This window comes from Cherax quadricarinatus, chromosome 30 (genome assembly GCF_038502225.1).
Source record: "Cherax quadricarinatus isolate ZL_2023a chromosome 30, ASM3850222v1, whole genome shotgun sequence".
In the NCBI taxonomy this organism is placed as follows: Eukaryota; Metazoa; Arthropoda; class Malacostraca; order Decapoda; family Parastacidae; genus Cherax; species Cherax quadricarinatus.
In genome coordinates this window covers 22,556,854-22,584,553 of record NC_091321.1, presented here as the reverse complement: position 1 = coordinate 22,584,553, position 27,700 = coordinate 22,556,854, and the positions used below count along the sequence as shown (strand labels likewise).

The window sequence follows — 27,700 nt, the reverse complement described above, 5'->3', positions numbered from 1 at the left end:
CTCAATATAAATCTCTTGTGGCACTACTATGTTGTTGTTGAAAATGTAGAATAAAGTTTGGTCTCTGCTCTACATTTGGTGTTATACTCTTAATGTTATTTATCATGGTACATATAAACTAACATGGAGAAAAAACAGAAGCTGAGTAGTACTTGTTTTTCAGCCTCTCACTGAGGCCCTTTGCAATAAACCAAATAGTATAAAAAAGATGAGGCTTACTGATACGTATGATGGTGGGTCACATAAACCATCCAGGTCACATGTGATTTGATTGTATATTTGCTTCACCTTGGATGCATTTTTTGTTTGTTGAATAAGGTCTTGCTATGGGGTCAGAATATACACTCTTGTCTTAGCTTCTGTTTATTGCTTGTTTGTGACTTCATTTGTGCCATTGTTTATTAAACTTCTGTGCTAATAATTAGATATATCTTTACTTAGTTTTGAAATGTTATATGGTTTTTTTTATGAATGATATGGTACTAAGTTTCTTAGTTTTCCTGACTTTTTTTTGCAGGTGTTGCTACTGGTGGGTTTATAGGAGGTTCATTGTTCTTCACAGTGGGTGGACCAAAAACCTTTCTTTACACAGGAATATTCAACGTAGCCTTCACTGTTATTCATGTGATTCTTCAACTTCTGCTTAGCAACTTTAGGCCACAGTCCACCCCAGTAGGTATGTATACAAAGATTTCACAAACAGTAATAAACTGATCCCTATTGGGGTCTGTTGTTATGAAAGAAACAAGAAGTGCATTCAGTATATTTGAGAGTAGCAGCAGGTGATAGTTAAAGGTTTTATGTTTTTTTTTTTTTTTTTTTTTTTTTTTTTTTTTTTTTTTTTTTTATAACACTGGCCGATTCCCACCAAGGCAGGGTGGCCCGAAAAAGAAAAACTTTCACCATCATTCACTCCATCACTGTCTTGCCAGAAGGGTGCTTTACACTACAGTTTTTAAACTGCAACATTAACACCCCTCCTTCAGAGTGCAGGCACTGTACTTCCCATCTCCAGGTCTCAAGTCCGGCCTGCCGGTTTCCCTGAACCCCTTCATAAATGTTACTTTGCTCACACTCCAACAGCACGTCAAGTATTAAAAACCATTTGTCTCCATTCACTCCTATCAAACACGCTCACGCATGCCTGCTGGAAGTCCAAGCCCCTCGCACACAACCTCCTTTACCCCCTCCCTCCAACCTTTCCTAGGCCAACCCCTACCCCGCCTTCCTTCCACTACAGACTGATACACTCTTGAAGTTATTCTGTTTCGCTCCATTCTTTCCACATGTCCGAACCACCTCAACAACCCTTCCTCAGCCCTCTGGACAACAGTTTTGGTAATCCCGCACCTCCTCCTAACTTCCAAACTACGAATTCTCTGCATTATATTCACACCACACATTGCTCTCAGACATGACATCTCCATTGCCTCCAGCCTTCTCCTCGCTGCAACATTCATCACCCATGCTTCACACCCATATAAGAGAGTTGGTAAAACTATACTCTCATACATTCCCCTCTTTGCCTCCAAGGACAAAGTTCTTTGTCTCCACAGACTCCTAAGTGCACCACTCACCCTTTTCCTCTCATCAATTCTATGATTCACCTCATCTTTCATAGACCCATCCGCTGACACGTCCACTCCCAAATATCTGAATACATTCACCTCCTCCATACTCTCTCCCTCCAATCTGATATCCAATCTTTCATCACCTAATCTTTTTGTTATCCTCATAACCTTACTCTTTCCTGTATTCACTTTCAATTTTCTTCTTTTGCACACCCTACCAAATTCATCCACCAATCTCTGCAACTTCTCCTCAGAATCTCCCAAGAGCACAGTGTCATCAGCAAAGAGCAACTGTGACAACTCCCACTTTGTGTGATTCTTTATCTTTTAACTCCTCGCCTCTTGCCAAGACCCTCGCATTTACTTCTCTTACAACCCCATCTATAAATATATTAAACAACCACGGTGACATCACACATCCTTGTCTAAGGCCTACTTTTACTGGGAAATAATTTCCCTCTTTCCTATGTACTCTAACTTGAGCCTCACTATCCTCGTAAAAACTCTTCACTGCTTTCAGTAACCTACCTCCTACACCATACACCTGCAACATCTGCCACATTGCCCCCCTATCCACCCTGTCATACGCCTTTTCCAAATCCATAAATGCCACAAAGACCTCTTTAGCCTTATCTAAATACTGTTCACTTATATGTTTCACTGTAAACACCTGGTCCACACACCCCCTACCGTTCGTAAAGCCTCCTTGTTCATCTGCTATCCTATTCTCCGTCTTACTCTTAATTCTTTCAATAATAACTCTACCATACACTTTGCCAGGTATACTCAACAGACTTATCCCCCTATAATTTTTGCACTCTCTTTTATCCCCTTTGCCTTTATACAAAGGAACTATGCATGCTCTCTGCCAATCCCTAGGTACCTTACCCACTTCCATACATTTATTAAATAATTGCACCAACCACTCCAAAACTATATCCCCACCTGCTTTTAACATTTCTATCTTTATCCCATCAATCCCGGCTGCCTTACCCCCTTTCATTTTACCTACTGCCTCACGAACTTCCCCCACACTCACAACTGGCTCTTCCTCACTCCTACAAGATGTTGTTCCTCCTTGCCCTATACACGAAATCACAGCTTCCCTATCTTCATCAACATTTAACAGTTCCTCAAAATATTCCCTCCATCTTCCCAATACCTCTAACTCTCCATTTAATAACTCTCCTCTTCTATTTTTAACTGACAAATCCATTTGTTCTCTAGGCTTTCTTAACTTGTTAATCTCACTCCAAAACTTTTTCTTATTTTCAACAAAATTTGTTGATAACATCTCACCCACTCTCTCATTTGCTCTCTTTTTACATTGCTTCACCACTCTCTTAACCTCTCTCTTTTTCTCTATATACTCTTCCCTCCTTGCATCACTTCTACTTTGTAAAAACTTCTCATATGCTAACTTTTTCTCCCTTACTACTCTCTTCACATCATCATCCCACCAATCGCTCCTCTTCCCTCCCGCACCCACTTTCCTGTAACCACAAACTTCTGCTGAACACTCTAACACTACATTTTTAAACCTACCCCATACCTCTTCGACCCCATTGCCTATGCTCTCATTAGCCCATCTATCCTCCAATAGCTGTTTATATCTTACCCTAACTGCCTCCTCTTTTAGTTTATAAACCTTCACCTCTCTCTTCCCCAAGCTGATATAGCTCTCAGCTGGTGATTGATGTAGCTTAGAGCAGCTGGCATTTCTTCTCTTGGATAAGTGAATGTCAGTGCACAGTCGTCTGCATATGCATGCGATTCTGGGATGAGATGAAGAAGGTCGTTGAAGTAGACATTCCATAACAATGGTCCCAGTACGCTTCCTTGTGGAACACTTGCCCCAGTAGGATGTCTTGCTGATTCCGTTCCATTGAGAACTACACTTAGAGATCTACCATGAAGGTAATCACTGAGGAGACATAGCGTAGAGCCTGCAATTCCCAGTGCTTGAAGTTTTGCTAAGAGGCCCTGGTGCCACACCCGGTTGAAAGCACCAGCAATGTCCAGTGCTACCACACAGCTGACTTTGGATTCATCCAGTGACTGGTGCCACTTAGTGGAGAGGTTTAACAACAGATCAGCAGCAGAGTAACCTTTCCTGAAGCCACATTGACGATCACAAAGTAGTGAGTGGTAGTCAAAAAACTCTGTCATTTGTCTTGAGATTATTGTCTCAAGGATCTTACCAGTGAATGACAGGAGTGACACTGGTCTGTAGTTGCTGATTTCTGCTCTGCTCTTCTTTTTGTGAACAGGGACTACATTTGCCTCTTTCCATAGAGAGGGCCATTTACACTGTACTAGGCAGTGCTGAAAGATGCGAGTTAGAGGTGCTGCTAGCTGGTCTGCACATCATCTCAGCAATCTTTTGCTCAACTTGTCTGGGCCCACAGCCTTTTATTGGTCAAGCGATTTAAGAAGGAAATGCACCTCCTCCTGCCTTATTGTCACCAATGACAGTTTTGACACAGTTCTTGCAGCTAGCCAAGGAGGGTCCCTTGCTGGATCAGGAACTTGCATTTTGGTAGCAAAGTGTTCAGCAAAGAGGTCCGCCTTCTCTTGACTACTCGTAGAGGTGGTCCCATCCTGTCGATTTAGAGGTGGAATGAGCTCATCAGGCAGATAACCTTGTCTGTCCTTGACCAGGGACCACCAGGTTTTGGAGCCTACCCTACCTGATGCTAGCTTTCTTTTAGTGTCCACCTCCCATTTAGCAATGGCCCACTTTTGAACGTCACCCATATGTCTACAGGCTTGCCTGTGCAAGTTCCTGTTATAGGTGGTAGGATGTCTCTTATACCTTCGCCATGCTTTGTACTTAGCAGTAGCAGCCTCTCTACAACGAAAGCCAAACCAAGGCTGATCCGTAGGCTTCGTCACATATTGCAGGTGAGGAATGTGTTCTTGTTGTAGATTAAGGATGTGTCCAGTGAAGGCATTCACTTGGTTGTCAACATCCCCTTGGAGAAGAGCATTCCAATCGGTGGTGGTGAGCTCAGAGTGAAGGGCTGGCCAATTACCTCTTTCCCATAGCCAGGTTGTGCATGTGGACTCCTCACCTCGTTCTGTTGGGATCTTAAGTGTCGTAAAAACAGCCTCATGGTCAGACGATCCAACATAGCCGAGGGGTTGACAAGTGACTATGCCTTCTGCCAGATCACTCACTACTGGGTCAAGGGAGGAGCCAGAGATGTGAGTAGGGAAATCGACAAAGTTTCTCATGTCAAACACTGCAAGAAGGTCATCAAAGTCCCTCTGTATAAGGTGCTGGTTGAGGTCACCAACAATTATATGTTGACAGTTGTGTTGTAGCAGAAGGGAGTCAATATTTTCCATTAGGAAGTTGATGGGATCTGCATGTTGCCACTGAGGTCTGTACATTGCACATGCTAGGACAGAGGTACTAGTGTTTATGCAGAGCTTGAAGAACATCATTTCAAGATGTGTAGGGGTGGCAACATCAATGTGCTGGGCTTGAACACTTTTAGAGAAGCACACAGCAACACCTCCTCCTTGCCCTTGCCTGTCTCTTCTCATCCATGAGGTGTAGCCAGCAATTCTTGCAAAATTTTCTGGAGTCCTGTCATCCAAAAATGTTTCAACAACAGCTATCATGTCGGGGCGTCGAGTGTTCACAAAACTGTGTGTGAGCTCTCCAACATTAGTAATGAAACCTCTAATGTTGGCCGACAGGATGCTGATAGACTGGCTCCTCATGATGATGTGGTCAGCTTGAGGTGGTGGGTGCGTAGGGCAAGTAAGGTGCCTGCCCTTGAGAGAGGTAGGGTACTGAGGCAGCTGCAGGGATGTAGGTCTGTGGTCTTGTATAAGGCACAGTACCACCTGCTGGGCTGGGATAGGAGTAGCTGAGTGGGTGACGTGTGAGAGTGTTCACCAATTCAGAGATCCTGCTGGTTTGTTCTGAGAACAGGTCTCTAAACAGGTGGTCCTGTCTGTCAAGTTTCTTTTTCTTCCGACACTGGTCCTCCTGATGTCCTTTCTTGTAGCAGTAATTACACCTGGTATCTCGCAGGCAGTTGCTGGCAGTGTGCCCCTTCCGGTGACAGCGAAAGCACAGCCTAGGTGCCTGGGAGGGTGGACTATGATTTGTTGCACCTCCTGTGTTTTGCAGATTTGTCCTTAGCTTCTGCCGCTGGAACTGTGTTAGTGGAGGGTGAGACAACTGTAGATGTCTTCCTCCTCCACGTCCTCTTCCACGTCCTCTGCCCCGTCCTCTACCAGTTCTGACAGATGTGTCCCTGCTGTTCGTACTTTGGTGCAGTAGGTGATCAGGTGAAGTGATAGTTCCCTGATTATTAACTGCACCAATCTCTGGTGGAGAAACTCCTGACTCAGAACTTGCTGATGAAGCACTGCTGCCAGATTCTGGAATAGTGTCAGCAGGTGTGCTGACAGGTGTAGGATCAGAGATGGTATGTGCACTGTCAAGTGGACTGGCAGTGGCTGAAGCAGAGATGTCAGGTGTAGGAGAATTAACAGATCCAAGGTTTCCTTCGTTGCTGGGAAGAGGATTTGTTCCCTCTGTGGTGGTCAGAGGGATTGTGTTAGAATTACCAAAGGTAGTGTTTTGAACTCTGTCAGTCTGTGGGACCTTAGCGATGACATAATTCCACCAGTTATTTACCACTGAGTTAAGCTCAGTGTGGGACTTCGTCTTTGTCAATAGTGTCACCATCAGCTGAGCAGCTTACATCACTTGATGTAAGCTTGCACTGGCCTTCTACAATAGCTTGGAGGTTATCTAATGATTTGAGGAGCTCATGAATTGCTTCCCTGTGATGGATTATCTTAGCTGCAACTTTACAACACAGCCCAAGAGGGCAGTCTTGATCTCGGGACAGAAGTCCCTGAGGTAGGACTTCTGAACCTTCCTCCTGTAGCTCCAGGCTTGTATCCACATATACCACAGGATTATGGATGTCCTTCAATTTTCTGAAATTTTCAACCTGGCTGCAACAAAATTCTTCTTCTGGAATGCAATCTGTGTGGCAGTAGTTGGAACAAGTAGGTTCCTTACATCTAAGGATATCAACTTCCCCAGGTACCAGCACTCTCCCATTCATACTTACTACTGCACCAGCATTGTCATCGTGGTGCCTAGAGACCATCATCATTTGCGTTTTCTCAGGTGCAAATGTTACTTGCCATCTGTTTCCCCAAGCTGATGTAGCTTAGAGCAGCTGGCATTTCTTCTCTTGGATAAGTGAATGTCATTGTACAGTCATCTGCATATGCATGGGATTCTGGGATGAGATGAAGGTCATTGAAGTAGATATTCCATAACAATGGTCGTAGCACTCTTCAGTGTGGAACACTTGCTGATTCCGTTCCATTGAGAACCACCCTTAGAGATCTACCATGAAGGTAATCACTGAGGAGACATAGCATAGAGCCTGCAATTCCAAGTGGTTTCAGCTTATTGATAATCCTCATCACTTTACTCTTATTTATGTTCACTTTCAACTTTCTTCCTTTACACACCCTCCCAAACTCATCCACTAACCTTTCCAACTTTTTTTAGAATCTCCCAAAAGCACAGTATCATGAAAATGGAACTGTGTCAACTCCCATTTTGTATTTCATTCTCCATAATTTAATCCCACCCCTCTCCTCAAGACCATAGTATTTACTTCTTTTACAACCCCATCTATAAATATGTTAAACAACCATGGTGACATTACACATCCCTGTCTAAGACCTACTTTTACTTGGAAGTAATCTCCCTCTCTCCTACACACCCTAACCTGAGCCTCACTATCCTCATAAAAACTCTTTACAGCATTTAGTAACTTACTACCTATTCCATACACTTGCAGCATCTGCCACATTGCTCCCTTATCCATGCTATCATAAGCCTTTTCTAAATCCATAAATGTAATGAAAACTTTCCTGCCTTTAACCAAATACTGTTCACATATATGCTTCAATGTAAACACCTGATCTACACATCCCCTACCCATTCTAAATCCTCCTTGTTCATCTGCAATCCTGCTCTCTGTCTTACTTCTAATTTTTCAGTAATAACCCTACCATACACTTTACCTGGTATACTCAGTAAACTTATTCCCCTATAATTTTTACGATTTCTTTTGTCCCCTTTCCCTTTATATAATGGAATTATACACCTTCTCTGCCAATCCCTAGGTACCTTCCCCTTTCATACATTTATTAAACAAAAATACCAACCACTCGATCACTATATATACCCCCTGCTTTTAACATTTCTGTCATGATCTTGTCAAATCCAGCTGCTTTACCCCTTTTCATTTTATGTAATTCCTCACACACCTCCCCCACACTCACATCCTGCTCTTCTTCACTCCTAAAAGATGCAGTACCTCCCTGGTCAGTACATGAAATTACTGCCTCCCTTTCTTCATCAACATTTAAAAGTTCCTCAAAATATTCCCATCATCTACCCAATACCTCCAGCTCCCCCATCTACTAACTGCCCTACTCTGTTTTTAACTGACAAATCCATTTGTTCCCTAGGTTTTCTCAACCTGTTTATCTCACCCCAAAATGTTTTCTTAGCAATATTTGTTGGCAGTGCCTCACCCTCTCTACCATTTGCTCTCCTTTTGCATTCTCTCATCACTCCATCATTCTTTTACTGTTCATATACTCTGCCCTTCTTATATCACTTCTGCTTCGTAAAAAAAAAAACTCATAAGGGACCTTTTTCTCTTTTATTGCACCCTTTACCTCATCATTCCACCAATCACTCCTCTTTCCTCCTGCACCCACCCCCTTATAGCCACAAACTTTTTGCCCCACATTCTGTTACTGCATATTTAAAACTATCCCCCCCCCATTCACCCCCCCCCCCCCCCATACTTATACTTGCACTAGCCCACCTTTCTGCCAATAGTTGCTAATATCTCACCCAAACTTCCTCCTCCCTTAGTTTATAAACTTTCACCTCTCCCTTACTTACTGTTGCCATTTTCCTTTTGCCCCATCTGCCTCTAACTGTAGCTGCAACTAAATAATGATCTGATATATCTGTTGCTCCTCTATAAACTTGCACATCCTGAATCCTACCCATCAACCTGTTATCCACCAATACATAATCTAACAAACAACTTTCATTACATGCTATATCATATATCTTGTATACTTATTTATCCTCTTTTTCATAAAATATGTATATTACTTATTACCAAACCTTTTTCTACACATAGTTCAATTAAAGGCTCCTCATTTTTATTTACCCCTGGCACCCTACAGTCAACTACTACTCCATCCACAAAATTTGTACACACTTTAGCATTTAGATTCCAATGACAAGTACTCTCTCACTTGGTTCAAAACTCCTTATGCACTCAGCATTTCCCAAAATTTCTCTCTATACTTCTCTCTTCTCCAGGTGCATAAACACTTACTATAACCCACTTTTCACATCCAACCCTTATTTTACTCCACATAATCCTTGAATTTATACATTTATATTCCCTCTTTTACCTGCCATAACTTATCCTTCAACATTTTTGCTACTCCTTCCTTAACTCTAACTCTGTTAGAAACTCCTGACCTAATCCCATTTATTTTTCCCCACTGAAACTCTGCTACCCCCTTGAGCTTTGTTTCACATAGAGCCAAAACATCCAGCATATTTTCATTCATAAGAACAAGAACTCTTAAGATAAAATCAAAGAAAACTCAGATGAGTGTGTATACATGAACATGTTGTACATGCATGTGTAGTGTGACCTAAGTGTAAGTAGAAGTAGAAAGACATACCTGAAATCTTGCATGGTTATGAAATATTTTGAATATTATTAGTTGAGTGCAGAGTAAGGTGAGAGTATGTTTTAGACTCAGTCAATACGGAGTGTTTTCCAGTGTAATTTGAAAATTACTGTTAGTGAGCTTCAACAAATTTGAAACAAAATATTTGCTGACATTGATGTTGTCCACTCCCTTAATTACAGTAATCCCTCCAAATTGACTTAAAATGCATTTCTAGAGGTTCCAGCAAATGAACAAATTGTGAATATCACTAAATAAAATCTGTTACAGCTGTACTCATCATTAACCCTTAAACTGTCCAAGCAGATCTACGTTCACATGCGTAGTGCTCCAAAAGTAGATCTGTTTTTTTTTTACATATTTTCAAAGTATAACAAAAAAAAACGTGGATCAAAGTTTTTTTTACACTTTTTCAAATGTAAAAAAAGGAAAGATCTACTTTTTTTACATTCAAATGTTGAAAAAATGTAGATCTACGTTTGGACAGTTTAAGGGTTAAAATGAAGTACATTGTTATACAGTATTTGCTGTTGATGTGGGTGATAGCGGGATGAATCAGAGGTAATGTTGTAGGTGTTAGGAAATCAGGAGGATGGTTCTTTTTTAGTCATTCAAAGAGAACTCCTCAGTGGTCATGTTTGTGGTGGTGACTGGTAGGAGCTGCCCTAGTGGCTGCAGTGGAACACAACACATGAGTACATGTATAATATTATCAGTGGAAAACAGCGTGAGTACACATGTAGCATTAAAAGTCGAGATGTAGTAGTAGCTGTCTCATGGCTGTTATAGTGACTGAGACTCCCGAAACGATCACTGTTTCATCCCTTGCAAGAATATCCAAGAATTTAACATGTTTACTCCTTTTCATTACAACCTCTTTCTTCTTACTAGCAAATTCACCCTTACCTCTCATCTAGCATTTAGGAGTATGGTACTGTAGCACATTAGCCATTGGATTTTGAACTAGTATGTTTGCAGTAGGAGAAAAATATTCCTTATTCAGAAAGTAATGAATGGTGGGGTGTAGAAATGTTTGCATCAGCTACAGAACACACACTGCACTATCCCTGGTTATGACCTCATAATTTACATATTTTATAAAATATTAAGTAGGTCTTAGACGGATGTGTAATGTCACCATGGTTGTTTAATATATTTATAGATGGGGTTGTAAAAGAAGTAAATGCTAGGGTGTTGGGGAGAGGAGTGGGATTAAATTATTGGGAATCAAGTGCAAAATAGGAATTGACACTGTAATTTTTTTGCTGGTGATACTGTGCTTATGGGAGATTATAAAGAAAAGTTGTAAAGGTTAGTAGATGAGTTTGGGAGAGTGTGTAAAGGTAGAAAGTTGAAAGTGAACATAGATAAGAGTAAGGTGATGAGAGTATTAAATGATTTAGATAAAGAAAAATTGAATATCATTTTGGAGAGAGGGAGTATGGAAGTGAATGTTTTCAGATATTTTTGAGTTTACTTGTCAGTGGATGGGTTCATGAAGGATGAGGTTAACCATAGAATTGATGAAGTAAAAAGGTGAGTGATGCGTTAAGATATCTGTGGAAACAAAAAAGGGAAAGAAGGGAATGTATGAAGTATAGTGGTACCAACACTCTTTTATGAGTGTGAAGCTTGGGTTGTAAATGCTGCAGCGAGGAGGCGGTTCGAGGCAGTGGAGATGTCCTGTCTAAGGGCAGTGTGTGGTGTAAATATTACGCAGAGAATTTGGAGTGTGGAAATTGAGAGGAGGTGTGGAGTTACTAAAAGTATTAGTCAGAGGGCTGAAGAGGGGTTGTTGAGGTGGTTTAGTCATTTAGAGAGAATGGATCAAAGTAGAATGACATGAAGAGCACATAAATCTGTAAGGGAAGGAAGGGGGGGTAGGGGTCATCCTCAAAAAGGTTGGAGGTAGGGGGTAAAGGAGGTCTTGTGGGCAAGTGTGTGTGAGCATGTTAGATAGGAGTAAATGGAGACGAATGGTTTTTGGGACTTTACAAGCTGTTGGAGTATGAGCAGGGTAATATATATTGAAGAGATTCAAGGAAACCGGTTATTATAGATTTAGCCGGACTTGAGTCTTGGAAATGGGAAATACAATACCTTCACTTCAAAGGAGGGGTCTGGGATATTGACAGTTTGGAGGGACTTCTAAAGTGTCATATCTGAGTGCCTCTGCAAAGACAGTGATTATGTATGAGTGAGGTGAAAGTGTTGAGTAATGAAAGTATTTTCTTTTTGGGGATTTTCTTTCTTTTTGGGTCGCCCTGCCTTGGTGGGAGACAGCCGACTTGTTAAAAAAACAAAATTAGGTGAAATAGTCAGGTGAAATAAATTTTGTTTCGTAGGGTGGTGAACATGAGTGTCTTTGTGATCCACAAATTTTAAAAGCTGTTCACTAAAATCCATATAAAAATTTATGAATTTAGATCCTGCAGATTTTGAGGAATTGCTGTACATGTATATGGCATAAATGGCTTCTGTACTCACACATGATGTACTATACTTCCCTAAGGACTCAGGAAGCCTCTATCTCTGTTACCCTCAAGTCTCCCATGTACTAGACTACTCCACCAGCATCTCCTGCCTGATGCTCCATTGTTAACTATTTAATGACTAAATATGATGTACAGTACACATTTCAATTTTTAAACAGAAAAATTTAGTTTTTCAGTCAATCTGTTTTGTATGTATTGTGCAGTGCTTTGCTTCAGTAATGTTTATATGCATAAACTCCTATTTCTTTTATTTACTGAACCTTTTTTTTTTTTTATCCCTCTTGGCAATTTTTTGACACTTCATATGACACACACACAGACATTCAATGATATACAGGTTGGCCATCACTAATCTGGCATCAACAGGACCTGTAGGTTGCTTGATTAACGATTTTGCCGGATTACAGAGTGGTTAGGTTAGAATACACTGAACCCAACGGCAATATTTATGCATCAGCAATTTTCACCACCTTACGCCCTATTTTTGGCCCATTCCATTGTTCCAGTCTACTAAACTCATAGCTATTTCACTAGTATTCCTTCTGTATCAGTTGAGTACAAGAAACTGCCTATTTACCTATTTCAAATACCCAATAAAATGATCAGAAATTGGTAATTTGGCCAATTTCACACAAATTTCAATAGATGCCAGTTTCAAAATAGGATCCAGAATAAACAGTACAGACATTCCTAGCACTATAATAACATTTTCTCTGTTCATTAGTCACATCTCCAGGCCCCTCTTGAAATTTTATTTGCCCCAAAAAATAGAAGATTTACTGTTATGCAGACTACTGCATTATTATAATAACTGTATAAATAATGTCAACCCATTCATGACTGTGTATTTTACCTGCAAATTGGACGTGTATTGGACAGTGAAGTCATTCGTTTACTCTTGAACATCAGCAAAACTCAAACATTTCCGCTACTTTGAACTCAATTTTAAAGTACTTTCCAGCATGAAACTAATCAAAATTATATCTATTTCTTTAACCCTTAAACGGTCCAAACAGATCGACGTTCAAATTCGTATTGCTACAAAAATAGATCTGCTTTTTTTTTACATATTTTCAAATATAACAAAAAAAATGTAGATAAAAGTTTTTTTTTACACGTTTTCAAATGAAAAACTAAAAAGAAGATCTACATTTTTTTACATACTTTCAGATGTTGAAAAAAACGTATATATACATTTGGACCATTTAAGGGTTAATATATCTTCCATTCTATCAAATGAGACCAAAAAAAATGAGAATATAACCATATGAAAACACACCGCAAAGTCGCTGTTTTACACCAAAGGCACAGGCGCTGTTTTTTCTCATTATCCACTGCATACTGCAGGGTTTTTTTATATAGGTCACACTTACCACACAGACGTATTCTCTCATATGTAGGCCCAAATTTACCAGTCACAGCTTATCCCTGTCTAAGGCCTACTTTTACTGAGAAACAATCTTCCTCTCTTTTACATACTCTGACCTGAGCCTCACTATCCTCATAAAAACTTTTCACTGCTTTCAGTAACCTACCTCCTATTCCATATATTTGCACCATCTGCCATATTGCCCCCTATCAACCCTATCATATGCCTTTTCCAAATCCATAAATGCCACAAAAGCCTCTTTACCCTTATGTAAATACTGTTCACCTATGTTTCACTGTAAACGATTGGTCTACACACCCCTTACTCTTCCTAAAGCCTCTTTATTCATCTGCAATCCTGCTCTTTGTCTTACTCTGAATTCTTTTAAAATGACTACCATACACTTTACCAAGTACAGCTTCTCCTCACTTTGCAATGTACTCAATTACCGACGCCTGACGTACACCAGGCTCTCTGACCAGTATTTGTACATAAATAATGTATATTTGAGCTGATTTTCACTATTCTTTTTATTTCAATATACAGTACACTACTGTATAAACATTTAAAAATACAGTGGACCCCCGCCTTACGAACGCATTGCGTTACGTTAAATCCGCCATACGAAGCATTTGAATGCAAAAATTTTGCCTCGCCTCACGATAAAAACTCGCCTTACGTGATTCGTCCGGGACGCATCCCACATGTGGCCTCAGCGCCAGTGTTTACGAGCCAGCCAGTGCGGTCGCATCTATGCATACATTCAGTACATTTCACATTATCCCAGTATTTTTAGTGCTTGTAACTGCAAAATATGTCACCATAGACCCCAAGAAAGCTTCTAGTGCCATCCCTGTGGTAAAAAGGGTGAGAATTAGTATGGAATTGAAAAAGGAGATTAAGGAAATGTGTGCAAAGTGGGTTGAACTGCAAACCTTTACGGATGAAAATCATCCTGACACAGCTACTGCAAGCTGTGTTGGCAACCTGTACAATGACAATGTTATGGACCATTTTAGGAAAGTCTTAAAGGAACGGGAGGTACAGAGCTCTATGGACAGATTTGTTGTGCAACAGAAGTGCTGGGAGCAAGGGGTTACTAGCCCCTTGCTCCCAGCACTTTAGTTGCCTCTTACGACATGCATGGCTTACAGAGGAAGAATTCTGTTCCACTTCCCCATGGAGATAAGAGGAAATAAACAAGAACTAATAAGAAAATAAAAGAAAATCCAGAGGGGTGTGTATATATATATGCTTGTACATGCAAGTGTAGAGTGACCTAAGTGTAAGTAGAAGTAGCAAGACATTCCTGAAATCTTGCTACTTCTACTTCTGTGAGACAGAAAAGACACCAGCAATCCTTCCATCATGTAAAACAATTTCAGGCTTGCTTCTGTTTTACACTCACTTGGCAGGATGGTAGTACCTCCCTGGGCAGTTGCTGTCTATCAACCTAGTACCTAGGACTCAACAGGCTTATTTCCCTATAATTTTTACCCTTTTATCCCCTTTGCCTTTATACAAAAGAACTATTCATGCTCTCTGCCAATCCCTAGGTACCCTAGTCTCTTCCACACATTTATTAAATAAAGGCACTGACCACTCCAAAATTATATCCCCACCTGCTTTTAACATTCCTGTCTTTATCCCATCACTTCCAGCTGATTTACACCCTTTTATTCTACCCACTGCCTCATGCACTTCCCCCACACTAACAACTGGCTCTTCCTCACTCCTACAAGATGTTATACCTCCTGCCCAATACATGAAATCACAGTTTCCCTATCTTCATTAACATATAACAGTTCCTCAAAATATTCCCTCCATCTTTCTGATACCTTTAACTCTATCTAATAACTCTCCTCTCCTATTTTTAACTGTCAAATCCATTCATTCCCTAGGCTTTCTTAACTTATTAATCTCACCCCAGAACTTTTTCTTATTTTCAACAAAATTTGTTGAAAGCATCTCACCCACTCTTTCATTTGCTCTCCTTTTACATTCCTTCACTACTCTCTTAACCTCTCTTTTTCTTTCCTCTCCTCCCTTCTTGTATCACTTTACTATGTAAAAACCTCTCACATGCTAACTTTTTCTCTTACTACTCTCTTTACCTCATCATTCCACCACTCACTCTTCTTCCCTCCCACACCCACTTTCCTGTAGCCATAAACTTTTGCTGAGCACTCAAACATTACATTCTTAAATCTATCCTATACCTCTTCAACCTCATTGCTTATACTCTCACTAGCCCATCTTTCTTCCAACAGTTGTTTATATCTTAGCCTAACTGCCTCTTCCTCCTTTAGTTTATAAACCTCACCTCTCTCTTAATTGCTGATTCCAGTCTCCTTGTATCCCATATACCTTTTACTCTCACTGTAGCTACAACTAAAGAGTGATCTGATATGTCTGTGGCTCCGCTATAAACATACACATCCTGAAGTCGACCCAGCAGTCATTTATCTACCAATACATAGTCCAACAAACTACTGTCATTATGCCCTATATCATATCTTGTATACTTATTTATCCTTTAATTCTTAAAATATGTATTACCTATAACCAAACCCCTTTCTATTCAGTGTTCAAAAGTCCCTATTATCATTTATACCTAGCATCCCAAAATTATCTACCACACTCTTTCTAACCATTTCTCCCACTTGAACACTTAGGTCCTCTACCACAATTACTGTCTCACTTAGTTCAAAGGTTCCTAAACATCTCCCAAAATCTCTCTCCTCTACACTCCTCTCTTCTCCAGGTGCGTACACACTTATTTTAACCCACTTTTCTCATCCATCCCTTATTTTAATCCACATAATTCTTGAATTTAAGCATTGATGTTCCCTCTTCTCCTTCCATAACTCATCCTTCAACATTATTGCTACCCCTTCCTTATCTCTAACTCTCTCAGATACTCCTGACTCAATCCCATTTATTTCTCACCGCCTAAATTCTCCTACCCCCTTCAGCTTTGTTTTGCTTAGAGCTAGGACATCCAACGTCTTTTCGTTCATAACATTGGCAATCATCTCTTTCTTATCATCTGCACTACATCCACGCACATTGAAACATCCCAGTTTTATAAAATTATTCTTCTCTTTTTTAGTAATTCATACGGAAGAAGGGGTCACCAGCCCATTGCTCCCGGCAACCCAACCACCTCCTACGACACGCATGGCTCATGGAGTTTCAAAAAATTCTTTTCCACCTCCCCATGGAAATGAAAGGAAATAAAAAAGAACAAGAACTATTTAGAAAAAATAGGAGAAAATTCAGATTGGTGTGTATACAAGTGTTCATGTACACGTACATATATGTAGTGTGCCTGTTTTCTTGTGTGTTTGAGTCAGAGAGAAAAAGACACCAGCATTCCTACCATTGTGTAAAACAACTACAGGTTTCCATTTTATACACATTTGGCAGGATGGAAGTAGCTCCCTGGGTGGTTGTTGTCTACCAGCCTACTACTAAGATTAATGTTTACAAAAAGAAAGGGGGAGGGGGCTTACCACACTTCCACCAAGTGGTCATATACAAAAAAAAAAAAGAAATGAATTTGATCCGAGAAGAACTAAGAAATAATTTATCTAAAATGCAGTCATTTTTGCTATACAATACAAAGTTGAAAAAAATAGTTCATTTCTTTATTTTTATAAAACAAATGTGACCATGCTAGATAGGCACCAGATGGCCATATTACAACAAATACACAGTTGGTCTAAAAAAAAAAAAATTAGAAAGCATGAGAATAGGGGAGCACTGCAGTAGTCCCATGCTAGGCAGGTCTAACTCACCCATCCATTGCATAAGATGTACACTGCAGCAAGACTACTGGCCCATGCTGGGCAGGCCATAATTGCATACAATTATTGCATATTTGGAGGGGAGGAAGGATAGGGGTTGTCCTAGGAAAGGATGGAGGGAGGAGGTAAAAGAGGTTTTTGTATACAAGGGGCTTGGACATACAGCAGGCATGTGTGAGCATGTTAGGAGTAAATGGAGACGCATGGTTTTTGGGACCTGACAAGCTGTTGGAGTGTGAGCAGGGTACTATTTTGTGAGGGGATTCAGGGAAACCAGTTAGTTGGACTCGAGTCCTGGGGGTGGGAAGTAAAGTGCCTGCACTTTAAAGGAGGGGTTTGGGATATTGGCTGGAGTGACATCTGAACTGTCCTATCTGAGTGCCTCTGCAAAAATAGTGATTATGTGTGAATGTTGGTAAAAGTATTTCTTTCTTTTTGGGTCACTGCTTTGGTGGGAGGTAGCCAGTGTGTTGAAAAAAAAGATTTATTTGGTAGAGATTTGTAAAGGAAGTTATTTATGTTCTATTTGTCAGTATTCATCCACATCTAGTACACATCGGGGGTTGTCAAGCACAGGAGAGGATTGAAGACAGGCAAATGACACCTTCCTGGCTTACTTTACTCATGCAGTTATTTTCAGCATTCTTCCCACACTATATTACAGCCTCTCCTCACTTAGCGACGTACTCGTTTACCAACCACTCAGACTTACGATGGGCTCTTTGACCAGTATTCATATCTAAATAATGTATGTTAGAGCTGGTTTACTCTATTCTGTTTATTACAATATACAGTACACTACTGTATAAACATTTAAAAATACAGTATACCAGAAATGCTATAAATGTAGGTTGGTAGACAGCAACCACCCAGGGAAGTACTACCGTCCTGCCAGATGACTGTGAAACAAAAACCTGTAACTGTTTTGCATGATGGTAGGATTGCTGGTTTCTTTTTCTGTCTCATAAACACGCTAAGATAACAGGGATATCTTGCTACTCCTACTTACACTTTGGTCACACTTCACAGACACGCACATGCATATATATATATACATACATCTAGGTTTTTCTCCTTTTTCTAAATAGCTCTTGTTCTTTTTTATTTCTTCTATTGTCCATGGGGAAGTGGAAAAGAATCTTTCCTCCGTAAGCCATGCGTGTCGTATGAGGCGACTAAAATGCCGGGAGCAATGGGCTAGTAACCCCTTCTCCTGTATACAATTACTAAAAAAGAGAAGAAGAAAAACTTTATAAAACTGGGTTGCTTAAATGTGCGTGGATGTAGTGCGGATGACAAGAAACAGATGATTGCTGATGTTATGAATGAAAAGAAGTTGGATGTCCTGGCCCTAAGCGAAACAAAGCTGAAGGGGGTAGGAGAGTTTCAGTGGGGGGAAATAAATGGGATTAAATCTGGAGTATCTGAGAGAGTTAGAGCAAAGGAAGGGGTAGCAGTAATGTTAAATGATCAGTTATGGAAGGAGAAAAGAGAATATGAATGTGTAAATTCAAGAATTATGTGGATTAAAGTAAAGGTTGGATGCGAGAAGTGGGTCATAATAAGCGTGTATGCACCTGGAGAAGAGAGGAATGCAGAGGAGAGAGAGAGATTTTGGGAGATGTTAAGTGAATGTATAGGAGCCTTTGAACCAAGTGAGAGAGTAATTGTGGTAGGGGACTTGAATGCTAAAGTAGGAGAAACTTTTAGAGAGGGTGTGGTAGGTAAGTTTGGGGTGCCAGGTGTAAATGATAATGGGAGCCCTTTGATTGAACTTTGTATAGAAAGGGGTTTAGTTATAGGTAATACATATTTTAAGAAAAAGAGGATAAATAAGTATACACGATATGATGTAGGGCGAAATGACAGTAGTTTGTTGGATTATGTATTGGTAGATAAAAGACTGTTGAGTAGACTTCAGGATGTACATGTTTATAGAGGGGCCACAGATATATCAGATCACTTTCTAGTTGTAGCTACACTGAGAGTAAAAGGTAGATGGGATACAAGGAGAATAGAAGCATCAGGGAAGAGAGAGGTGAAGGTTTATAAACTAAAAGAGGAGGCAGTTAGGGTAAGATATAAACAGCTATTGGAGGATAGATGGGCTAATGAGAGCATAGGCAATGGGGTCGAAGAGGTATGGGGTAGGTTTAAAAATGTAGTGTTAGAGTGTTCAGCAGAAGTTTGTGGTTACAGGAAAGTGGGTGCAGGAGGGAAGAGGAGCGATTGGTGGAATGATGATGTAAAGAGAGTAGTAAGGGAGAAAAAGTTAGCATATGAGAAGTTTTTACAAAGTAGAAGTGATGCAAGGAGGGAAGAGTATATGGAGAAAAAGAGAGAAGTTAAGAGAGTGGTGAAGCAATGTAAAAAGAGAGCAAATGAGAGAGTGGGTGAGATGTTATCAACAAATTTTGTTGAAAATAAGAAAAAGTTTTGGAGTGAGATTAACAAGTTAAGAAAGCCTAGAGAACAAATGGATTTGTCAGTTAAAAATAGGAGAGGAGAGTTATTAAATGGAGAGGTAGAGGTATTGGGAAGATGGAAGGAATATTTTGAGGAATTGTTAAATGTTGATGAAGATAGGGAAGCTGTGATTTCGTGTATAGGGCAAGGAGGAATAACATCTTGTAGGAGTGAGGAAGAGCCAGTTGTGAGTGTGGGGGAAGTTCGTGAGGCAGTAGGTAAAATGAAAGGGGGTAAGGCAGCCGGGATTGATGGGATAAAGATAGAAATGTTAAAAGCAGGTGGGGATATAGTTTTGGAGTGGTTGGTGCAATTATTTAATAAATGTATGGAAGAGGGTAAGGTACCTAGGGATTGGCAGAGAGCATGCATAGTTCCTTTGTATAAAGGCAAAGGGGATAAAAGAGAGTGCAAAAATTATAGGGGGATAAGTCTGTTGAGTGTACCTGGTAAAGTGTATGGTAGAGTTATAATTGAAAGAATTAAGAGTAAGACGGAGAATAGGATAGCAGATGAACAAGGAGGCTTTAGGAAAGGTAGGGGGTGTGTGGACCAGGTGTTTACAGTGAAACATATAAGTGAACAGTATTTAGATAAGGCTAAAGAGGTCTTTGTGGCATTTATGGATTTGGAAAAGGCGTATGACAGGGTGGATAGGGGGGCAATGTGGCAGATGTTGCAAGTGTATGGTGTAGGAGGTAGGTTACTGAAAGCAGTGAAGAGTTTTTACGAGGATAGTGAGGCTCAAGTTAGAGTATGTAGGAAAGAGGGAAATTTTTTCCCAGTAAAAGTAGGCCTTAGACAAGGATGTGTGATGTCACCGTGGTTGTTTAATATATTTATAGATGGGGTTGTAAGAGAAGTAAATGCGAGGGTCTTGGCAAGAGGCGTGGAGTTAAAAGATAAAGAATCACACACAAAGTGGGAGTTGTCACAGCTGCTCTTTGCCGATGACACTGTGCTCTTGGGAGATTCTGAAGAGAAGTTGCAGAGATTGGTGGATGAATTTGGTAGGGTGTGCAAAAGAAGAAAATTAAAGGTGAATACAGGAAAGAGTAAGGTTATGAGGATAACAAAAAGATTAGGTGATGAAAGATTGAATATCAGATTGGAGGGAGAGAGTATGGAGGAGGTGAACGTATTCAGATATTTGGGAGTGGACGTGTCAGCGGATGGGTCTATGAAAGATGAGGTGAATCATAGAATTGATGAGGGAAAAAGAGTGAGTGGTGCACTTAGGAGTCTGTGGAGACAAAGAACTTTGTCCTTGGAGGCAAAGAGGGGAATGTATGAGAGTATAGTTTTACCAACGCTCTTATATGGGTGTGAAGCGTGGGTGATGAATGTTGCAGCGAGGAGAAGGCTGGAGGCAGTGGAGATGTCATGTCTGAGGGCAATGTGTGGTGTGAATATAATGCAGAGAATTCGTAGTTTGGAAGTTAGGAGGAGGTGCGGGATTACCAAAACTGTTGTCCAGAGGGCTGAGGAAGGGTTGTTGAGGTGGTTCGGACATGTAGAGAGAATGGAGCGAAACAGAATGACTTCAAGAGTGTATCAGTCTGTAGTGGAAGGAAGGCGGGGTAGGGGTCGGCCTAGGAAGGGTTGGAGGGAGGGGGTAAAGGAGGTTTTGTGTGCGAGGGGCTTGGACTTCCAGCAGGCATGCGTGAGCGTGTTTGATAGGAGTGAATGGAGACAAATGGTTTTTAATACTTGACGTGCTGTTGGAGTGTGAGCAAAGTAACATTTATGAAGGGATTCAGGGAAACCGGCAGGCCGGACTTGAGTCCTGGAGATGGGAAGTACAGTGCCTGCACTCTGAAGGAGGGGTGTTAATGTTGCAGTTTAAAAACTGTAGTGTAAAGCACCCTTCTGGCAAGACAGTGATGGAGTGAATGATGGTGAAAGTTTTTCTTTTTCGGGCCACCCTGCCTTGGTGGGAATCGGCCGGTGTGATAATAAAAAAAAATAATAAAATAAGGTGACATTAAAACAATATCAGAGATGGTTGACACAAACCCACTACCATTATAGTATGCTCCTCACTTGCCGATGAATTCGTTTACCGACGTGGTCTTAGGAACGTAACTCCGTCGTTAAGTGAGGAGAGGCTGTATTTACAGTAATATTGATTTACATTTTCCAATGTAAACATGATTTGTGTTTCATAATAATCGACTAAAAGGAGAAATATAATATTGGTTAACTTAATCTTGAGGACGGGATTAATAGCCTAGCTGGTAACTCTGCAGTAATCAGCTGTTATAAACAAATGGGGAGGATGAGTGATGAAATGGGCAGGGTGATATCCTTACTCCTCATATTGTACTCTTGCATCTTTCCCTACCTCCCCACACCATATGCTATATGTCTAAACACCTAATATGCTTTCTTTTGAATGTTAATATTAGCCATCGTAAAGGGATGTTAAAAAATCAAATGGTGCCAGCAGGGCCGGATTAAGGCATGGACTTTAGGAGCCGCAGCCCAGGAGCTGCTTCCAGCTGGAGGCCCTCCGGAGATTTGCTATTACATCATGTATATGATGAACTGTTGACTGTTGTGATTAATTTTTCTTTTTCCTTTTGAAAATATCACTTGGGGCCTCACAGTACAGGTTGGCCATCACTAATCTGGCATCATCGGGACCTGTAGGGTGACGTATTAGTGAATTTACCGGATTACAGAGTGGTTAGGTTAGAATATACTTAACCTAGCGGTGATGTTTACGCATTGGCGATTTCGCCCACTTTACCCCTATTTTTGGACCATTCCATAGTTTCAGTCTACCAAACTCATAGCTATTTTGCTAGTACAGTAGACCCCCGGTTTACGATATTATTTATTTCATTCCAGAAGTATGTTCAGGTGCCAGTACTGACCGAATTTGTTCCCATAAGGAATATTGTGAATTAGATTAGTCCATTTCAGACCCCCAAACATACACATACAAATGCACTTACATAAATACACTTACATAATTGATCACATTGGGAGCTGATCGTAAACCGGGGGTCCACTGTATTCATTCGATTCTGTCTGTTGTGTACAAGAAATCACCCATTTACCTATTTCAACTACCCAATAAAGTGATCAGAAATTCGTAATTTGGCCAGTTTCACACAAATTTCAAGAGATGCCAGTTTTAAAATAGGGTCCCGAATAAACAGTATGGATATTCCTGGCACTAAAATCTCATTTTATCTGTTCATTAGTCATGTCTCCAGGCCCCTCTTATAATACGCTTGCTTTCAGTTCTAAATTTTTATTCACACAAAAAATAGAATTACTGTTATGCAGTCTACTGCAGTATTATAATAGCTGTATAAATAACATCAACCCATTTATGACTGTGTATTAGTCCGACCAGTTGGACACGTATTGGACAGTGATGTCATTTGTTTACTCTTGAGCATTGGCAGAAATAGAACATTTCTGCTACTTTGACCTCAATATCAAGGTGCTTTCTGTCGTGAAACCAATCAAATTCATATCTTTTTCTGTAAGATATCTTCCATTCTATCACTTGAGACCAAAAAAACAAGAATACATCCCTAAAAACATAGGAAAATGCACTGCAAAGTTGCTGTTTTACACAAAAAAACAAGGTCACAGTTTTTATCTCATTATGTACTGTGTGCTGCAGATTTTTTTTTATATAGTGCACACTTGCCACACAGGCCTATTGTCATATACGTACAGTGGTCCCTCGTTTTTCGTAGTTAATCCGTTCCTGGAGTTGCTACTATTATCGAAATCTACGATTTGCGAATCAATTTTCCCCATAAGAAATAATGTAAATACAATTAATCCGTTCCTGACACCCAGAAGTATTAAAACAAAAAAATTTTTACATGAAATATATATGTAGTACATAAACAATACAATGGGAAATAATGAATGAAACATTAACAGTATAACACTTACCTTTATTGGAGATTCTTCTTAGTGTATGGGAGACTGGAGGAGGAGAGAGATTGGATTGTTTACAGTTTGGAAGGGGAATCCCCTTCCATCAACACCTCAGGTACCAATTACTTTTCTGGAGTTGCTTCTCTTCTCTGTTTCTTAATGCCACTAGGACCAGCTTGAGAGTCACTGGAGTCCTGTCTCGCAAAATAACTGTGGAGAGAGCTCTGTTTCTGGCGTCTCTTTAACACTTCCCTAAAATGGCCCAAGACTTTGTCACTGTACATGTTGCCAACATGGCTTGCAACAACCTTGTCAGGGTGATGTTTCTCCATAAAGCTTTCCATCTTACCCCACATAGCAAAAATCTCTTTAATTTCTGAAGAAGGCACCTTCCATCTCTCTTCCTCCTCCTCTGCAGCAAGATTCTGAGCTGCGATCTGTTGCTGTTCTTAAATTCAATCGTATTTCTCGCCTTCTTTACCACAGGCTTGGCACTAGGAGCTTTCTTTGGAGCCATGGCAGCTTATTTAGTACTTGCAAGCACTAAAATGAGTGGAGTATTATGAAATATTTCGTAGGAGCACGTGAGGGGACCTTCGCTCACTGGTAAACAATGCCAGATTGGCTGGGTAGGGAGGCTGCCCCGGCTCACACCGTGCGTACGTGTCCCGGACGAACTACTATTCGCTAGTCAACATATGATTAGCGAGCCCATGTTTATATGAAAATATCCCTATGATTTCCGAAATCTATGATTCCGAGAACTACGAAAAGCGAGGGACCACTGTATAGCCCCAAATTTACCAGTCACAGCCTATCTGAGTGAGCTGAGCTCATGGTGACCGACAGTGGCTTCAAAGCCACGTTATCTTTTATGGACAATGTACGGTGTATGTGTTTACACAATGAGAATCATTTCTTTTATTCATTGGAACCATGGCTAGGGCTGAAAGTGAGCAGGTTGTAACAAATGGAGAAAAAGAAATTGGAATGACTTATGCAACAAGAAGTGCCACCAAACAGTAGTGGCAGGTTGGTGTGGCAATCCTGGAAATTTGAAATTATGCTAGCTGAAATTAGTGTTGGATTACTGATTGCCGGATTAGTGATGGCTGACCTGTACCTGTATCCCAGAGGCCTACAAAATCTTAACCCAGCTCTGGGTGCTGGGCATGGGTGAACACATGAGTGAAAAATGCACCTACTCCTGTCACATAAGAGGAAATTTATTACAGCATATATCAGATTCCTGATAGGAATTGGGTAGTCAGATAAAAGCAAATTCACACAAAGCAACCTCACATAAAGAGAAGGGAAACCTATTTATTTATTTTTATTATTTTTTTTTTTTTTTTTAAGTTTTGGCCATATTCTGCTAAATAGGGTTCTAATTGCAGTCAGATTTATTTCGCAAAGTATTTTAAGAAAAGTAATAAATTTGTATGGGGAAGTTCATCAAGCACATTATCTAGGAAATCCTATGCTTAAATTTCAGTTTAAGGGTCTTGAGCAAAATAAAATGGAAAATGACTATTGAATAAAACAGTTCTGATTTCACGATCAGTTTTTATCAGAAAAAATATTAATGCACCACATGCACCAAAAAAAAAATTTCCAAAAAGTTGATGCATTTTATGAACAAAAACACTAGGAAAAGAACACAAAATAATGTCACTGAAGCTAGCTCATACAAGAATAATGACTATTTCATTAAGTATCCTTAAAAATCATTTTCATGAGAAGACTAGTGACTGAGTGCATCAGTAAACAATGCTGATATACCCAGTGACAAACTAATCTTATACTATCACAAATAAGCAGATTAAAAGATGGATGATTGTTGAAAATTTTATTTTAGTGCTCTGTTTCTGACATGTAACACTGCACAGACAAATGGGGAAATTTTTATTTTTATTTTTGTAGCATTTGAATGTTGATTTCTTTGCTCAGCTACATGGAACATGTAGGGGGTGAAATTAATACCTCCGCTACATAGAGATATGTGGCCAGTTGCCAGGCTGGGAAAGCAGTTTTCCAGCGAATAATTAATCACTCCTGATTATTGATTATCTACTGTATTAAAGTCATGAAAATTTTGGTGTTAAGTGCTGAACTGTATTGTAGTATTGATAAATGAATTGCTCTTTTTTCTGCAGGTGGGAACTCCTCTCCTATGGGTTACATGCCTCCCAGTGACAGTATGAAGCCAGTTGCAGCTGATGATGCAGATGCAAATGGGGAAGATGAAGATTTTTGAATAGAAGTTATTCCCTGGTATTTTGCATAAATTAAAGCTTATCTCAGTTGTGCTTGATGGTAAGATATACAAGTGCCTAAAGTGAAGCAGTTTTGCTTGATCTTCCACACTGAGCCTAACTACAATTCTCCTGTAAAATAAGATACCTCTTCATAAAAGGCTGAGTAATATATTCACACCAAGAAATCTTTTTACTTATTTATTTTTATATGTATTTATTATTTTATAAACAAGTTCCTTATTCTTTTATTTTAAATAAACTGTTGACGTACAAAAAAAAGATTATTTTTATGCTCATTTTGTTGATGTATAAAATAGCTTTATACTTCTCTTTGTGTCCTCAGTATTGGGTGGTTGTTGTGGCCCTGTGTCTAAGTACAATATTCTAATATAGTGAATTTACCAATATCTGAAACATCTGAAATAGTCAGGACCTAAGCCACATTGTAAATTTGGGATTTTTGTAAAGTTGGAGTCATAGCCAGAGAACGTGAAAAAGAAAATTCCACATTTCACTAATTTCAATCAGAATCATACGCTCACCACATACATACAGCAGCCAATAAATCGTTTATAAAAAAAAAATGCTTTGGGCACAAATACGTATAGAGTAGTGTGCATGCGCACATATGTGTGCACACACATGCACACACATGCATACACACTTGCACACACGCATGTGTACGCATATGTGCACACACACAGATGCACGTGTACACACACAGTAATATTAGGGTGTCCAATCCATATTAGCTAGCATCTTGGCCAAAGTGTGCAAGAATTTATCAAGTATAACCACAATAATTGTTTCAGAGGTTCCTATTATTTGAGTCATGATAATTGTAGAATTTCTTTTTAAGCCATGTTGCACCACTTACCATGCTCTTCGAGTTATATTCATTGTCGAACTTACTGATACAGTTACGTGCACCATAGCTTCCTGCACTTCAAATCACTTCAGGAGCTTAGTAATATATCAAAAGTAGTTTTTTAGTATTCTCAGAAGTGCCTTTACAGTAATAACACTATGTATCATTTCACTGCATTTTACAAAATTTATAGGTTAATTTAGCATTTTAGCTCAAAAGGAGGTAAGCTTCTGTTGGGTACCCAACTGCTCTTTTAATACTAGATAGTAAGCCTGTTGATAACAGCAGTGCCTGTTCTATACAGTGTTTTAATTCACTTTAACCCATGAGAGCTGGTGGTGAATACTGCATTATCTAAGAGATTACACAGTGTAGGTAATGGAATTATCATTGACACTTGTCAGACAAAAGACTAATATTAAGGCATCATCTCTAGAAACATGAGCACGGGCAGTTTCCTTCACTTGTTTCTTGATAACATATAAGGAAAAAATTATCATAGTGCATAAATACAAATAATCTTTTTTAAGAAGGTGGTTGAGTGTGTATGTGTGTTATGTTTATTTTTCAACAGATCTATCTACCAGGCTAATTTTAAATGTTTAGAAGGTATTTTTTGTCTAATTGTAATTGTGAGTTGAACCACTGTTACTGTTTTAGAATTGGAAATATCACCTCAAGTAATTAGTGATTTGTAATGAAGGCAAATTGCTGTTATAAGAAGGGGATAAAAGAGAGTGCAAAAATTATAGGGGGATAAGTCTGTTGAGTGTACCTGGTAAAGTGTATGGTAGAGTTATAATTGAAAGAATTAAGAGTAAGACGGAGAATAGGATAGCAGATGAACAAGGAGGCTTTAGGAAAGGTAGGGGGTGTGTGGACCAGGTGTTTACAGTGAAACATATAAGTGAACAGTATTTAGATAAGGCTAAAGAGGTCTTTGTGGCATTTATGGATTTGGAAAAGGCGTATGACAGGGTGGATAGGGGGGCAATGTGGCAGATGTTGCAAGTGTATGGTGTAGGAGGTAGGTTACTGAAAGCAGTGAAGAGTTTTTACGAGGATAGTGAGGCTCAAGTTAGAGTATGTAGGAAAGAGGGAAATTTTTTCCCAGTAAAAGTAGGCCTTAGACAAGGATGTGTGATGTCACCGTGGTTGTTTAATATA

General features: G+C 39.8%; 1 protein-coding gene across 3 annotated transcripts in view; it reads left to right on the top strand.

The window, feature by feature from the left end:
* Positions 1–27,398, top strand: part of Sugb (Sugar baby) — an 81,762-nt gene extending 54,364 nt beyond the window's left edge. For 2 of the 3 annotated variants that reach the window (XM_053782051.2, XM_053782053.2), the window contains 3 exons: positions 518–676; positions 16,336–16,509; positions 25,564–27,398. In XM_053782051.2, coding sequence (XP_053638026.2) covers positions 518–676; positions 16,336–16,463 — 287 coding nt within the window. In that variant the 3' untranslated portion in view covers positions 16,464–16,509; positions 25,564–27,398. The remainder of the gene's footprint in view (positions 1–517; positions 677–16,335; positions 16,510–25,563) is intronic. The other variant, XM_053782052.2, reaches the window with a different exon arrangement.
* Positions 27,399–27,700: the final 302 nt, after the last annotated feature.